The 15,878-nt window shown below is 38.6% G+C and overlaps 1 protein-coding gene across 6 annotated transcripts in view; it reads right to left on the bottom strand.

Moving 5' to 3' along the window:
* The window catches only part of DNAH5 (dynein axonemal heavy chain 5), a 266,364-nt gene that overhangs the window by 48,876 nt on the left and 201,610 nt on the right, over positions 1–15,878 (bottom strand). For all 6 annotated transcript variants that reach the window (XM_046670920.1, XM_046670918.1, XM_046670919.1 and 3 more), the window contains 3 exons: positions 14,177–14,356; positions 4,777–4,914; positions 548–683 (listed from right to left, as the gene is read on the bottom strand). In XM_046670920.1, coding sequence (XP_046526876.1) covers positions 548–683; positions 4,777–4,914; positions 14,177–14,356 — 454 coding nt within the window. The remainder of the gene's footprint in view (positions 1–547; positions 684–4,776; positions 4,915–14,176; positions 14,357–15,878) is intronic.

Raw genomic sequence — 15,878 nt, 5'->3', positions numbered from 1 at the left:
TTATGATCAGCCTTGCAACTGTGCAGAACATTAAAAATGAAAAACAAAAAGAAGACAGCCAGCCTTTTAAACTAAATTCCAGAAACCCAATTGTAACCACAGGTTGCTGTGGCTTGGTGAATAAGCAGTAGTTTAGTTCACTGTTAAAAAGGCCCTAAATGACCCACCAAGTAATAGCTGCTAGTAGTCAAGCATGAGATTATTTTGACTCTTATTGGATGTGAGACGATGACTTCCGAGTTTAAGAGATACAAAACTTCAGAAGACAGAGCGCCCATTCAAAGTGACCTCGATCAATAAGACCGTTCACTCACAGGAGAATCCAAAAGTGACCTGATAATAAGTGGCTTAAAGGTCATTAATACATCTAATAAGGGTTGCACAGATGCCAGACCAATATGCATCCTTCTGAAATAGTTGGACAGACACACACACACAGAAGAATCTTAAGTAATCAAGTATTGGTTTGTATTCTGATTAAAGCTTAAACTTGCTAACTCCCTATCACAGTCAACACATGATCTCGTTAATAAAGGAATTTACATACCTACAAGCCTTTTAGTTTGCAGGGCAAACTCTTTACTTTGCTCTGTCCATCTTTCTTTTTCTCCTGCCAAGCCACCGATCAGTGCGGAAGCAGTCCGCATTTTACGTCTGCACCGCTCTGCGTCCTCAAGCAAGGTCTAAAAAAGGCCAGAACCAGAAGAAAACTTTTGTTCAGATAAATATAGCCTCTGGTTCAAAAATAAAATCTTAAAACATTATATATTATCTGCCTTTCTGAGACAAGTGAGCCATTTATTTCATAGGAAGCATTAGATTAAATTTCCATGCACTTGGTCAGCCCAAGTTTGTCTCTTCAACCCTACCCATGGAACTTAGACGGATTCCTCATGTGGGGCCCTGAGCCAATGGGCCAGACCCTCCCCAGATGTTAACAGCTGAGAGATAATGGAGATTTGCATCATTTGTGATTTCCCTACAACAAAAAATAGAAATAAAATACAAGCATACATGTTACTATCACAGAGCACAAAAAAATGTAAAGAAATACATAGCCCCACTTAAAATTAGAAATATTTCTCACGTTAAAGTTTAGCATCATTACTGCTTTATCTAAGTCCACATCTTCTTTTCCTTTAGGTGAAACTTTAGATTGTCTTCAGATAGTGGTGTTCTGAGGCTCGTTCACAGATTCCAGCCACACTCGACTCAGCAGGTTCTTGCCTGTGGTCTTTGTGTCAGTAAAAGACCTTTAACCAGATGCCTACATACTCTTGCCGCTCAGTGCTTAGTTCTTAAAAAGAAATGGCTCTGTTCCTCTATGTTCAAGAGACAACTGCTAATTCTACTTGTAAACATTTATACTTACGAAATAATAATGGATATAAAGATTTAGCTAGGTGACCAGTCACTGGAAGTTCAAGTATAATATTTATTTATATAATATTTATACACATTTAGCATACACATATGCTAAATGTCTAACAATAGGGGATCATTTAAATAGACTATAGTATATTGTGGATAAGACTAATCTGAAGTCATTAAAAATTATCTTATAAACATTTTTATAACCAGAAAGTTAATCATAATATGTCATTTAGCTAAATATTCAATTTATAAAGCAGTATGTACTGAATTATCCGTTATATTTTTAAATGGATTTAAAAATACAGTCATATGTTGCATAATGACATTTTGGTCAACGATGAATCCCATTACAATGGTAATCCCATAAGAATAGTACCATGTAGCCTAGGTATGTAGTAGGCTGTAGCATCTAGGTTTGTGTAAGTACACTCTATGATGCTCATACAACAAAATCACTTAACGATGCACTTGTCAGAAAATAATGTCATTAAGTGACATTGTCATTAAGTGTCATTAAGTGACACAGGATGGTAAATATAAATCAAAGCCTATGTTCAGATATGAAATGAAAAAGAGTAAAATATTTTTAGTGTTCACCTCTAGAGCTACCTATGTGTATTTTCTACAGGGAACGTGAATTACTTTTGTAATAATAACACAATGCAGTGCTTTTCAAAAGCAAGATACTTATTCCAGTTTGTTTTAGTCTACTCTCTGTCTTCCTTCCCCCTAGAAATAATGCAGAAAACCTAAAGGCCCAGCTGAGAGGCAGACCCCCACGTCTACACCGCCCGTATTTGTTTGTTTCTCCCCAAGAAGAAAGACGCCAGCTGGGAAGTATGATGCTACATCATTTATTCCCGCCCACCTTTGAAGCAAACTTTTCCTGTGAAAGATATTTTTAAGATTAAGAGGTCTTCCCAAATTCCCCATCCCCACTCCCAATTGGCCAAATAAGAAAATGGTCAGCCCCTCCTCTCCTGGCTTTTATGTTCCGGAAGCCCAGGCCCCTTTCGGGGATTGGAATATGGGGAAGGGAGAGGAACAGAAGTCAGGGAGAACAGGAGGGAGAAGCAGATTTTTCCCTCCAAGGCTGGTGGGGGGAGTGTGCAGAATTCACTGGATTCCAGGAGCAGTGCCCCGGCCCGCCTCACAGCGCTCCCAGAGTGTGACTTGCTGTCCAGAGGACCCAGGGAAGTAGGCCCTAAGCACAGGCCCTGCCCTGTCCAGAGGGTAGGAGGACACACACCCCTTCAGGGCCCGCCCAGGTCTGGACTGTAAGGTTACTGCTTGGGACTGTGATGCACTGTGGACCCGAGGCCTGTCCTCTGCCTTCCTGTAGCCCATAAGACCCCTGGATCTCAGAGAGCTCTACGGGTTGGGGCAAGGAGCAACAGAATGACTAAAGGTCAAGTTCACTCCAGCATGTTGGGAGCAGGGGGGTCACGGCCAGATTTTGATTTTTTTTTTTTTTGAGGAAGATTAGCCCTGAGCTAACTGCTGCCAATCCTCCTCTTTTTGCTGAGGAAGACTGGCCCTGAGCTAACATCCGTGCCCATCTTCCTCTGCTTTATATGTGGGATGACTACCACAGCATTGCTTGCCAAGCGGTGCCATGTCCGTACCCAGGATCCAAACTGGCGAACCCTGGGCTGCCAAAGCGGAATGTGCACACTTAATCACTGTGCCACCGGGCTGGCCCCAAGATTTTGATTGTTTAATTAAGAAAATCTCACATTTGTTGAAACTCAAGTTTTAAAGTTAGAGCCATAACTTGCCAGTAGCAGTTCTTATGTGGTCTTATAATTGTTTACCTCACAAATAGCAGATGCTCAAAAACAAAAAAGCTTACTGAATGAACTAACGTAAAAATGTTAAAATGGAAAGATAATAAAATGAGGATGTTAAATATTTTTACTGTATTCAGTAATGCTTCCCAGTATAAGTGAATGTCCAGAAGGGTAGAAATTAACACGTCTTCCTCATAGTTTCTAAAGTAGACTCTTTTAAACTGCAATGGTAATTTTCTTTTTATATTATAAGTGAATTCCATAGGGCATAAGTAACAAAGCCAAATAGGTGCTATATAATTACTTCTCTTAGATTTCTACAAAGCTCTTATTTTGCTTTCAGAATATTTATCTTTAAGAGGAAATATCACAAATTCTACATATAGTGAAACTGAAATGTTTATCTCAGTTTCCTCATTGGGACTCCTAATAGACTAACAGAGCAAGAATCTCAGTGCAGCCAAGGGAAGGCTGAGACGGGGCAGGAGCGAATTCCTTAAAATCACTGAGGGAATAACAGAGTGAATCTAGCTCTTATTTACCAAATAGAGGATTTATCCGAGGCAGCTACAGATTTTGTGGGGCCAGAAGCTTATGTAATCTGTGGACCACTTTAAGAAAATCATTAAAGAATTTTTACAAATACAAAATACCAAAGTGAACATGTCGTTCAAATGAGGGGAAAAAATTACTACAAAGTCCTGATGACTTAGAAACTCAGGTGCCTTTCCTCTGAGATCTCTAGGCATTTTATCTGAATGCTCACACACTCATGCTTGACAATTGTAACCCAGTTTCCCTCCTCATAGAACACTCTGCAAGTCCCAGTAACCCCAGCACCCATGGGTGCCTGTGCAAGTGAGGGGCCATGAAGCTTCAGTTACATTAGGTCCATGTTAAATCTGCCTTGATTACCAGAAAGAAGGAGGCCCCAGTGGATCTGGAATGAGTAAAAATGAGATAAAGAGTTCGTTGCTCAATGGATAAGAAATGTTTGAAACTAGATTCTGAAAGGTTCTAAAGCTGCAAAATGTGAATAGATTGAGAAAGCTGTAGATGGTCATTGTCATTGGGATACAGCCATATGGTCAGTCACGTTGGTCTAGCGGAGAGACCTGAAGTGGACTTCAGAAGACCAAGGTCCAGTCAAGACTGCCCAGCCCTAGGACAGAAGCCATTCTCTTGCTCCTCTCTGGACCTCAGTTCCTTTCTCTAAAAGGAGGATAAAATCAAAATATCTACCCTGCCTATCTTGAAAGATTGTTTCAAAGATTAAATGAGATAAAGTGGGAGGACATGAGTTGAAAAACATAACAAAAAATGCTACATAAGATGCTGTTATCATCATCATTAATAAGGAAACTCAGAATGTTCACATTCCAGAACTGACTCCTCTCTGGGCTGAACATCCTAACATCTCACCAAACATCCTTGTGTCTGTTAGAAACAAACTCCAGGACTTAGTGAGGGATTACGTGCTGTGTGTGGATTACGTGTAAATGAATCCCTGCTAGAAACCAAACTCTTGGAGAGAGAAAGTAGAAAAGGAAGCAAAGGGCTTATAATAGCCATGAGGGGTGTGACAGTCCCTCCCATGCCAGAGGACAGTTACCTGCTTTTCAGTCATGGCCTGTTCATACTCGGCCTGCACCACATCAAGCTCTGCTTGCTTCTCGTCCAGCTCAGCCTGCGCCTTCTGCAGATCCTGCATGGCCAAGACGTAGCGATTCTCCTGCACCACTAAGTTGGCCTGCACAGGACACACACAAGGTGAAGGGATGGGCAGCAAAGCGAGCATCCAGCATTTCAGAGTGTGAGAACTCAGCCACATCACATGGTTATATCTTTTCTCTGATCCACCCCTACAGCGTTTTTAAATTGCCTTAAGACAAGACCAAATCTTAATGTGAACTTGACATAAATGTTTATAAGCAGAAAATTATAATTCATTAAAATAGAAGTCAGCAAACTTTTTTACATAAAGCACCAGATAGTAAATATTTTTGGCTTTGTGGCCCAAGAGGCAAAATCAAGGCTATTATTTAGGTACTTATTTTAAAACATTTTAAAATGTAAAAATTATTCTTTTTTCCTGAACCACAAATACAGGTGGTGGGTTAGATTTGGCCTGTGGGCCATAGTTCGCCAACCCCCAGATCACAGTATTGTAATATTAAATGCATTCAGGTACCTTAAAGAACACTGTAATATTAAGAGTTGCAGAAAAAGAACAAAACTGAATATTTAGAACCACCTGCCCAGCAGGACTCATCACTATTGACAAAGATCTTAAAACAAGACAAAGAATGGAAGATAATTGTTCACTGAATATAAAGATCTAGGATTTGTAGGTAGTGGGAGTCTTGATGTTGTTCCTATAATTTTTATATATTGCTCACCTTCCAGAAAAGAATTGATATCTTGAGATGCGACCAATTAAAAACATTTGTTTTAAGGAAGCTACTAAATTAGACTCAAAAGACACAGTCAAAAGCAATAATAGCAAAAGATGAGGTGTAGAAGAAAGTCCACACTCATAGGAATTTAGATACTTTTCAAAAAATCTTCAAAATCCAACTTCTCCTTTTTAAGTCTTTAAAATGTAAAAATGGATTTTAATGGGGAGAACCACTACTTGAGTGATATTCTTTCTGTGTGTTTGAGAAGAAAAGATTATCTTAAAGCATTCTTTTTGAAATAAATTCTTTTCCTATCTGAAAACCTCAGGTTCCCAAATTTCGGCAGAATAATTTGTTAAAGAAAAGTCAGAGTCCCATAACTGACTAGAATTAATGACAGGCAAAAGCACAGCTTAAAAATTATAGTTTAGGTGATGTCAGCATCATGGCGGAGTGAGCTCTCCCAGTGATCTCTCTCATCCATGATACAATGAAGAGGACATTCATATTCCAACAGAGAACATCCACACAACACAAAAAACATCTGAGACCCACACAGCCATACACTGGAGGTGGAAAGGCTGGAGCCCCCCTCGGAGGAGGTGGAATGGGGTAAGAGAAAGCTTTTCTCTCTCCTCAAAAGACTGAGATGTGGGGATTGCATGCAGCCTCTGAGAGGGCAGGAATTGGGGGGGCACCCCTCTGTGGGAACATCAAAGATCCCCGAGGTCCCTCACAGCCTATGGGAAAGCCCCCTACCAAGGTGAAAGCTATCGCAGGGGTGACTTCATCAAGCCAACATTCCAGGACAGCAGATAGCGAGGGCAGAGCAAGAAGTCCCCAAAAGTACACAGAAGAAAGCACCCCTCCCCCTACCCACCCAGCACCCAGCTCCAGAGCCTGGGATCCTGGCTGAATGCAGAGAGATCAGAATATGCAGCTCTTGACCCCTATCCAGCGGTGATAGGGGGTAAGGGTGACCAAATGATACCACAATGTGAAAGAACAGAGCCACATCTTCTAGTAGAATCAAAAATTATATTAAATCTCCTGAGAAGGAAAATGACAAGTACCCAGAAATCAATCTTGAAGACCCAGAAATATGCAATCTAAATGACAGAGAATTCAAAATAGCTATCATCAAAAAACTTAACAAGTTAAAAGAGAATGTAGAAAAACAATTCAATGAGTTCAGGAGCTACTTTACAAAAGAGATTGAAACTATAAAGAAGAACCAATCATAAATATTGGAGATGAAAGACACAACGTAAGAGACAAAACAAAACATGGATTCCCTGAATGCTCGAGTGGACATCATTGAGTAGCAAATCAGCATAATCAAGGATAGACATGTTGAAATGCTCCAGATAGAGGAGGAGAGAGAACTAAGACTAAAAAGGAATGAAGAAAGTCTCTGAGAAATATCAAACACAATTAAGAAGTGCAACATAAGAATTACAGGTATTCCAGAGGGAGAAGAGAAGGAGAATGGAGTAAAAAGCTTGTTCAAAGAAACAATAGCGGAGAACATCCCAAACCTGGGAAAGGAGATGGAAATTGATGTGAAAAGGGCTATTGGATCTCCTAAATATGTCTATGTAAAAAGACCTATTGCAAGGCGTATAGTAGTGAAACTGGCAAAAGTCAATGACAAAGAAAAAGTACTAAGGGCAGCAAGTCAGAAAAAAATAACCTACAAAGGAACCCCTATCAGGCTTTCAGGAGATTTCTCAGCAGAAACCTTACAAGCTAGGAGAGACAGGAATGATATATTCAAATCTTTGAAGGACAAAACCTTTCAGCCAAGAATACTCTATCCAGTGAAAATATCTTTCAGATATGATGGAGAAATAAAAACTTTTCCAGATTAACAAAATCTAAGGGAGTTCATAGCCACAGGACCCCTCCTACAAGAAATACTCAAAAAGGCCCTCATATCTGAAAAACAAGGGAGCAAGGTGTTACAAAGCATGGAGTAAGGCTGTAAATAGTTGGACAAAATCAGAAAGTTGTAGCTATACAACAGAACAGGTTAGCAAATACTCAAGTATAACATTAAAGAAAAAGGGAAGGAAAACACCAAAAACAAAGATAATCTTGTCATTTTAACCACAAGCTCACAACACAAGATGAAATAAGATGCGACAAAAACAACATAGGAGGGGAAGAGGGAGGGCTCTGAATAAGTTTAGTGTAAGGAAATAAGAGGCCAACAGAAAATGGACTACCTTACTTACGAGATTTTGCATACAAACCTCATCGCAACCACTAAACAAAGAAGCAGAACAGAGACACAAATAATAAATAAGGAGAAAACCAAGAAACCCAACATAAAAACTATATGACTCAATTGGTAGACTGAAATACACAGGACAAGAAACAAATGAAATGCAGGAGAACCAGAAAACAAGCGATAAAATGGCAGCATTAAGCCCTCATATATCAATAATCACCCTAAATGTAAATGGATTGAATTCTCCAATAAAAAGACTCAGAGTGGCGAGATGGATTAAAGAACAAGATCCAACAATATGCTGCCTCCAGGAAACACATCTCAGCTCCAATGGCAAACACAGGCTTAGAGTGAAGGGATGGAAGATGATACTCCAAGCTAATGGCAAACCAAAGAAAGCAGGTGTTGCAATACTTATAGCAGACAAAGTAGACTTCAAGATAAGACAGGTAAAGAGAGACATAGAGGGCCAATATATAATGATCAAGGGGACACTCCACCAAGAAGACATAAAACTTATAAATATCTATGCACCCAACATAGGAGCACCAAAGTACATAAAGGAACTATTAGCAAACCTAAAAGGACATACTAATAATAACACAATAATAGTAGGGGACCTCAACACTCCACTCACATCAATGGACAGATCATCCAGACAGAAAGTCAAGAAGAAAACAGCGGAACTAAATGAAAAGCTAGACCAGTTGGACTTAAAAGACATATATAGAACACTCCATCCAAAAACAGAATATACATTCTTCTCAAGTGCACATGGAGCATTCTCCAGGATAGACCATATGTCAGGAAACAAGGCAAGCCACAATAAATTTAAGAAGATTGAAATATAAGCATCTTTTCTGATCATAATGCTATGAAGCTAGAAATTAATTACAAGAACAAAGGTGAGAAAGGGACAAAGATGTGGAGACTAAACAACATGCTATTGAACAACCAATGGATCATTGAAGAAATTAAAGGAGAAATCAAAAAACATCTGGAGACAAATAAAAATGAAAACATACCATACCAATTCATACGGGATACAGCAAAAGTGGTACTAAGAGGGAAATTCATGACAATACAGGCTCACCTTAACAAACAAGAAAAATCTCTATCTCAAACTACACCTAAGTGAATTAGAGAAAGAAGAACAAAGAAAGCTCAAAGTCAGCAGAAGGAGAGAAATAATAAAAATCAGAGCAGAAATGAATGCAATTAAAACAACAAAGGCAGTAGAAAGGATCAGTGGAACAAAGACCTGGTTCTTTGAGAAGATAAACAAAATTGATAAACCTCTAGCCAGACTTACAAAGAAAAAAAAAAGAGTAAGCTCAGATAAATAAAATTTGAAATGAAAGAGGAGCAATTACAACAGATACCACAGAAATACAAAGGATTGTAAGAGAATACCATGAAAAGCTATATGCCAACAAAATGGACAATCTAGAAGAAATGGATAAATTCTTAGACTCCTGGAACCTCCCAAAGCTGAATCAAGAAGAAATAGATAATCTGAATAGACCAATCCCAAGTAAACAGACTGAAACAGTAATCAAAAACATCCCAAAAAATAAAAGCCCAGGACCAGAGAGCTTCTCTGGAGAATTCTACCAATCTTTCAAAGAGGATTTAATACCTATCCTTCTCAACCTGTTCCAACAAATTAGGGAAGAGGGGGAATGCTTCCTACCACATTCTATGAGGCAAACACCACTCTGATACCAAAGCCTGACAAGGACAACACAGAAAAGGAAAACTACAGGCCAATGTCGCTGATGAACACAGATGCAAAAATCCTCAACAAAATATTGGCAACCTGAATGCAGCAAAACATCAAAAAGATCATACATCATGATCAAGTGGGATTTATACCAAGGCACAGGGATAGTTGAACATCTGCAAATCAATCAGTGTGATACACCACATTAACAAAATGAGGAATAAAAATCACATGATCATCTCAATATATGCAGATAAAGCATTTGACAAGATCCAACAGCCATTTATGATAAAAACTCTTAACAAAACAGGGATAGAAGGAAATTACTTCAACATAATAAAGCCCATCTATGACAAACCCACAGCCAAAACTATACTCAATGGGGAAAAACTGAACACCATCCCTCAGAGAACAGGAACAAGACAAGGGTGCCCACTCTCATCACTCTTATTCAACATAGCACTGGAGGTTTTGGACAGAGCAATTAGGCAAGAAAAAGAAATAAAAGGAATCCAAATAGGAAATGAAGAAGTGAAACTCTCGCTATTTGCAGATGACACGATCTTATATATAGAAATCGCTAAAGCATCCATTGGGAAACTATTAGAAATATACAACTACAGTAAAGTTGCAGGGCACAAAATCAACTTACAAAAATCAGTTGTGTTTCTATACCCCAATAATGAAGTTACAGAAAGAGAACTCAAGAATACAATTCCATTTACAATCGCAAGAAAAAGAATAAATTACCTAGGAATAATATAACTAAGGAGATGAAGGATTTATACAATGAAAACTATAAGACGTTATTGAAAGAAATAGATGATGGCATAAAGAAATGGAAAGAGATTCCATTCACATGGATTGGAAGAACAAACATTGTTAAAATGTCCATAGACCCAAAGAAATCTACAGATTCAATGCAATCTCAATCAGAATCCCAATGAAACTCTTCATGGAAATAGAACAAAGAATCCTAAAATTCATATGGGGGAGCAAAGACTCCAAATTGCTAAAGCAATCCTGGAAAAAAAGAACAAAGCTGGAGCCATCACAATCCTTGACTTCAAAATGTACTACAAATCCATAGTAAGAAAAACAGCATGGGACTGGTACAAAAACAGGCACAGAGACCAATAGAACAGAACTGAAAGCCCAGAAATAAAATTGTACATCTAGAGACAGCTAATCTTTGACAAAAGTGCCAAGAACATACAATGGAGAAAAGAGAGTCGCTTCAATAAATGGTGTCGGGAAAATTAGACAGCCACTTGCTAAAGAATGAAAGCAGACCATCCTCTCAAGCCATACACAAAAATAAACTCAAAATGGATCAAAGACTTGAAGATAAGTCCTGAAACCATTAAACTTCTGGAAGAAAAGATAGGTAGTACACTCTGTGACATTGGACTTAAAAGGATCTTTTCGAATTTCATTTCTTCTCAGACAAGGGAAACAAAAGAAAAAATAAACAAGTGGCTCTTCATCAGACTAAAGAGCTTCTGCAAGGCAAAAGGAACCAGGATCAAAACAAAGAGACAACCCACCAATTGAGAGAAAGTATCTGCAAATCATATATCCAACAAGGGGTAATCTTCAAAATTTATAAAGAACTCACATAACTGAACAACAGAAAAAACCAAACAGCCTGATCAAACAATGAGAAGAGGATATGAACAGACATTTTTCCAAAGAAGATATACAGGTGGCCAATAAGCACATGAAAAGATGTTCAACATCACTAATCATCAGGAAAATGCAAATCAAAACTATACTAAGATACTACCTTACACGTGTTAAAATGGCTATAATCACTAAAACTAAAAATAACAAACGTTGGAGAGGGTGTGGAGAAAAGGTAACGCTCAGACACTGCTGGTGAGAACACAAACTGGCACAGCCACTATAGAAAACAGTATGGAGATTCCTCAAAAAACTAAAAACAGAACTACCCTATGACCCAGCTATCCCACTACTGGGTATCTACCCAAACAACCTGAAATCAGCAATCCAAAGTGACCTAGGTACCGCTATGTTCATTGAAGCACTATTCACAATAGCCAAAACATGGAAGCAACCCAAGTGCCCATCAATCAATGATTGGATAAAGAAGATATGGTGTATATATATACAATGGAATACTACTCGGCCATAAAAAAGACAAATTCATCCCATTTGCAACAACATGGATGCACCTGGAGGGTATTACATTAAGAAAAATAAGCCAGACTGAGAAAGACAAACACCATATGACTTCACTCATATGTGGAAGATAAACACATGGACAAAGAGAACAGTTCCATGGTTACCAGGGGAAGTGGGGTACAGGGTGAGCACAGGCGGTGAAGGGGAGCACTTATACAGTGATGGACAAGAAATCACGTACAACTGAAACTTCAGCATGATGTCAATGATTATGAACTCAAAGTAAAAATGAATTTAAATAATGTAAAAAAATTGTTTTAATTATAATTTAAAAAGAATGTGACTCTTGGAACATTTTTTCTCAGCTCTGCTCTAAGCTGCTGCTATGGCTTAAACATGTAAGCAAAGCAGAGCCTCTGTGTCAACTCACTAAAGCCACCCACTCATGTCAAACTATCACAGCCCCAAAGACTTTAAATATATTCCAGGATTTTACTCAGAAAATATAAATAAATAAATTTTTTTAAATAAAGCTCTCAGAAGTTGCTAACCAAAAGGTACTGGATCCTTCAAATCCGACGGCCCCCCCTTAGGAGCTATGGGACTCTACTCAGGGTGCTTAAACTCTGAGCCTCAGTTTCTCCATTCAGATTTTCAAAAACTACCTCCTAGGGTTTGTGTGTGTGTGAGGATTAAACAAAATCACCTATGTAAAAACCCAAGTCTGGGACCTGGCATATAAGGAGAGTTCAGTAAATAATAGATATTGTTAGTGTTATTATCAGTGTTGAATATTTAAAGCTCTCCTATTGTAATGTTCTGTTTATATGGCCTGATATTTTCTGTTTTTCACAGAGTTCTCAAGGAGAAATCTCATTATGATGAACTTGAATAGAATCCAAATTGTTATTGTTGTAATAAATATTTGTTTGTTTTTTCACTACTAGAAGTCACTTGGCCTGTCTATTGAGATTGTAAGGTGAAAGAAAACTGCCCCTCAGTCTCTGTTATTAATTAGTGTTGAAGAGGTTCCAGTTGAGTTTAAGGAGTGCCCTCAATCTCTCCTAACCTAGGAAGCAGGAGTTTGCGAGCGACGGCCCTCCAGGAACAAGCGAACTGAGACCCCAGATGCTGGATGCTCTTAAGATTATACGACAGCACTTCCAGACCAGACTTCTCAGAAAGAGAAGCACAGGTTCTAGGAGTAAGTAAAAGGTTCCCCATCTGATGGTGTTCCCTTCACTCCCTACTGTAGGATCTAGATTGTCCTGGGACTGGTGGAATGTACTGAACAGAGGGGAGGAGACTTCATTGTCCTTATGTAAGTCTTATTTAGAATGCCCATTATTTTGTACTGATTCAGCTCATTTTATTTAAAGTAACCACACAAAATACAAACTACCCATCATGAATTCAACTAATCCTTTTAAAGACACTATGGAGGCTTACACACGAGAAAAATTTGCAAAGGACACCGGTACTGTCCATTTTATATGGTGGTTATAATTCAGTCAATATCAGAAGGCCCATTTTTGATCTATGTTGGAGCCTTCAATGGTCCAAAAGTCCATAATGTTAGACAGCATGACATCAATGATTTGCTCTAAAATTCTCTGAGTCAAATGAACATTTGTTCTTTTAAGTTGCCCTGGCAACCCAAGGACATCAACAACTGAATAAATGACCCCGGTATGGTAAAAATTAGAAAATAAAATGGGGCATTTGCAACAACTTTATCCCTGTCTTCTTTCTACTCAATTATTTTTATCATGAGTATTAAGTTCCTTGAGTAGTTTATGAGTGTAAGTGGATTTTAACTGATGGTTGAGAGAGATCAGACTTATACAAAAGCAAAATAATCAACCAAGCCATAAGGTGTGATTTTTGAGACATCGGTATTCCATTTTCATAACAGGTACTTGTCTCTCCATCTGCTGAAGACTGAGTGTCACTGAATGGTGGGGGATTGTGTACGAATGAAGCTTAGAAATGCAATTACTCAAGGGGAAACACAGGCATATTCTCAAATCACATTAAATAATAAATGATACTCAGTTTCTCTCCTGAGGGACAAAGATGAGGAGAGGGAGCACTGTGTCATGCCGTGCAACCAAGACCAGCCACCAGTGTCTATGTGTTGACTGACCCTGTCTCACTCAGAGGATTCCCTGGCAGGAGATAGTGGACATTATCAGGGGATTCTATGCTATAATTTTCTGTGTTTCTTTTTTTCAAGTTGACATTGTGGAGGAAAAATATCCAGCAGCCCACAATGGACTTAGCATCCTTGTAGAGAGTCCATGCTTACAGGTTCATGCAATTCTGATTGGAGTAGGATTACAGAGAAGAAGAAACATTCTGTACTTGGCCTTTCTATCACTTCCTCTCTCCGTGGACTTGAGTACAATAACACCAGAGGCCACAAGCTCCTGTGCAGCATGACAAGATAAAACCACTTGACCTAGAGACCCCTTGCAGGTGCACATCAGGCAGTCCTACCAAGGAGGCTTACCTTCAGAGGCAAGACTTCTCTGTTTATAGAAAAGAAGGAAGCCATGGCTTTGGTCCAGGAACAAAGACCGGCTACATTCCCACACACACGTTTAGCAGTTTCGATGTTATAGTCTGCCATTTCAAAGTAAGGATTCAAAAATTCTATCACTTCTTCATTGATTGTGTCTTTTGGGAATTGCTATGGAAGCAAAGAGTAAAATAAAGTCAAAATACTTTCCATGAAGTCATACTCACCTTATGTTCACAATGCCGCTGAAACTGTTGAACAACCAAGAATGGATGAACGACATCATATTTTGTCGATATTTCAGGATATTAGCCAAAAGTCCTGAAGTTGAAAGCAGAGTAAGCAGTGAGAGCAAAGAAGTTAGAGTATACTTTATCCTCTGTGGACAAGAGATAACAACCCTCAATAATTTTCTGGGACCCAGGGAAAGAATAAATTATTTAGGTGATGAACACTAATATGGTTATTAGAATTTCCAAGGCAATAAAATTTTCATGTCATTAGTCCTAAATAGGCAAATTACAAACCCATAAAATCAACAATGGAAAACAAACACAGACAGGTATTATTCAGCCCAAGGACATATGTATATTTAGCATTTAGCAGCAACTAAATGCTTAATACATTCAGACAGAGGTTCTATTAATCTCACCTGAGATGTGAAAATAATAACTTGGACACTAGGCCTTAAGGGTGATGAATCCATTTTTAATCATAGAACTCTTGAGAATATGAGAGAATTGTTATCTTCTGGAGGGATAAAATTTAAAAACAGTAGCAGAAATGGATTAAGAATGCCTTCTTGCATCAAAAGAGAAGACTGGCCAAAAAACAAAACTGGATCTTTTAAAAGTGGTGTTTGATCATCTAAACGAGGATGACTAAATGTTTTCCAAGTAGAAAGAAACTTAGCACCTAAATAATTCAGAGAAACAAGCCTTCACAGAATACACATAACATAGGGTAGAACACAGTCCACTCAGACTTCATTTAATGCAAGTTTCCTTTATGAGACGTAAAAATTGTGAAGCCAGAAGAAAAAATGAGAATATTTGGGAGCAAGAGAGGGGTGGTGGTGACAAAAGGCAAATAGCAAGGGAGCTTCCAAGAGCAGTGGCTCTGGCACCAGGTATATAAAGCAGGAACCCAGGGTCACTTGCCAGGATGCCAATTCTATTGACACATTTTTCTGTGAAAATTGTTTGAGTGTCCCCTGTCACCATTGCCACCCACACTGGTACAATCAGAGTTAAACACCACCTCCTCTCCACTCAATAGCGTGCTATTTCCTCACAGTGGCACTTTCATCATGGTCTCATGTTTTAATTACCTAGAACAAGTCTGTGTGGCCCACAGTTTCCTAAGCTACTTATTGTTATAGCTGCTATAAGGTGCCTCACAAGATGCTCTAGCCACAGCAGCCATCTGGGCAATGCTGAATTGAAAACTGAATAAAAAATAGTGCTAAAGTGATTGCTTGAGAAATGGATGTGGGTTGGATATTCCCAATTAGTTGTCTCCAGACCTACATATGAAAAATAAAACAATAAAACTTCTAGAAGAAAACGTAGAAGCATTTACTCTGCCTTAGAGGTGGGCAAAGATTTCCTAAACAGAACATAGAAAGCACTATTAAGGAAAATATTGATAAATTGGACTACATCAAACTTAAGAAGATCTGTTTATCAAAAGG

This window comes from Equus quagga, chromosome 9, assembly GCF_021613505.1.
Source record: "Equus quagga isolate Etosha38 chromosome 9, UCLA_HA_Equagga_1.0, whole genome shotgun sequence".
Classification (NCBI taxonomy): Eukaryota; Metazoa; Chordata; class Mammalia; order Perissodactyla; family Equidae; genus Equus; species Equus quagga.
Note: the sequence above shows the minus strand (reverse complement) of the source record. Positions and strands in the feature narration are given on the sequence as shown.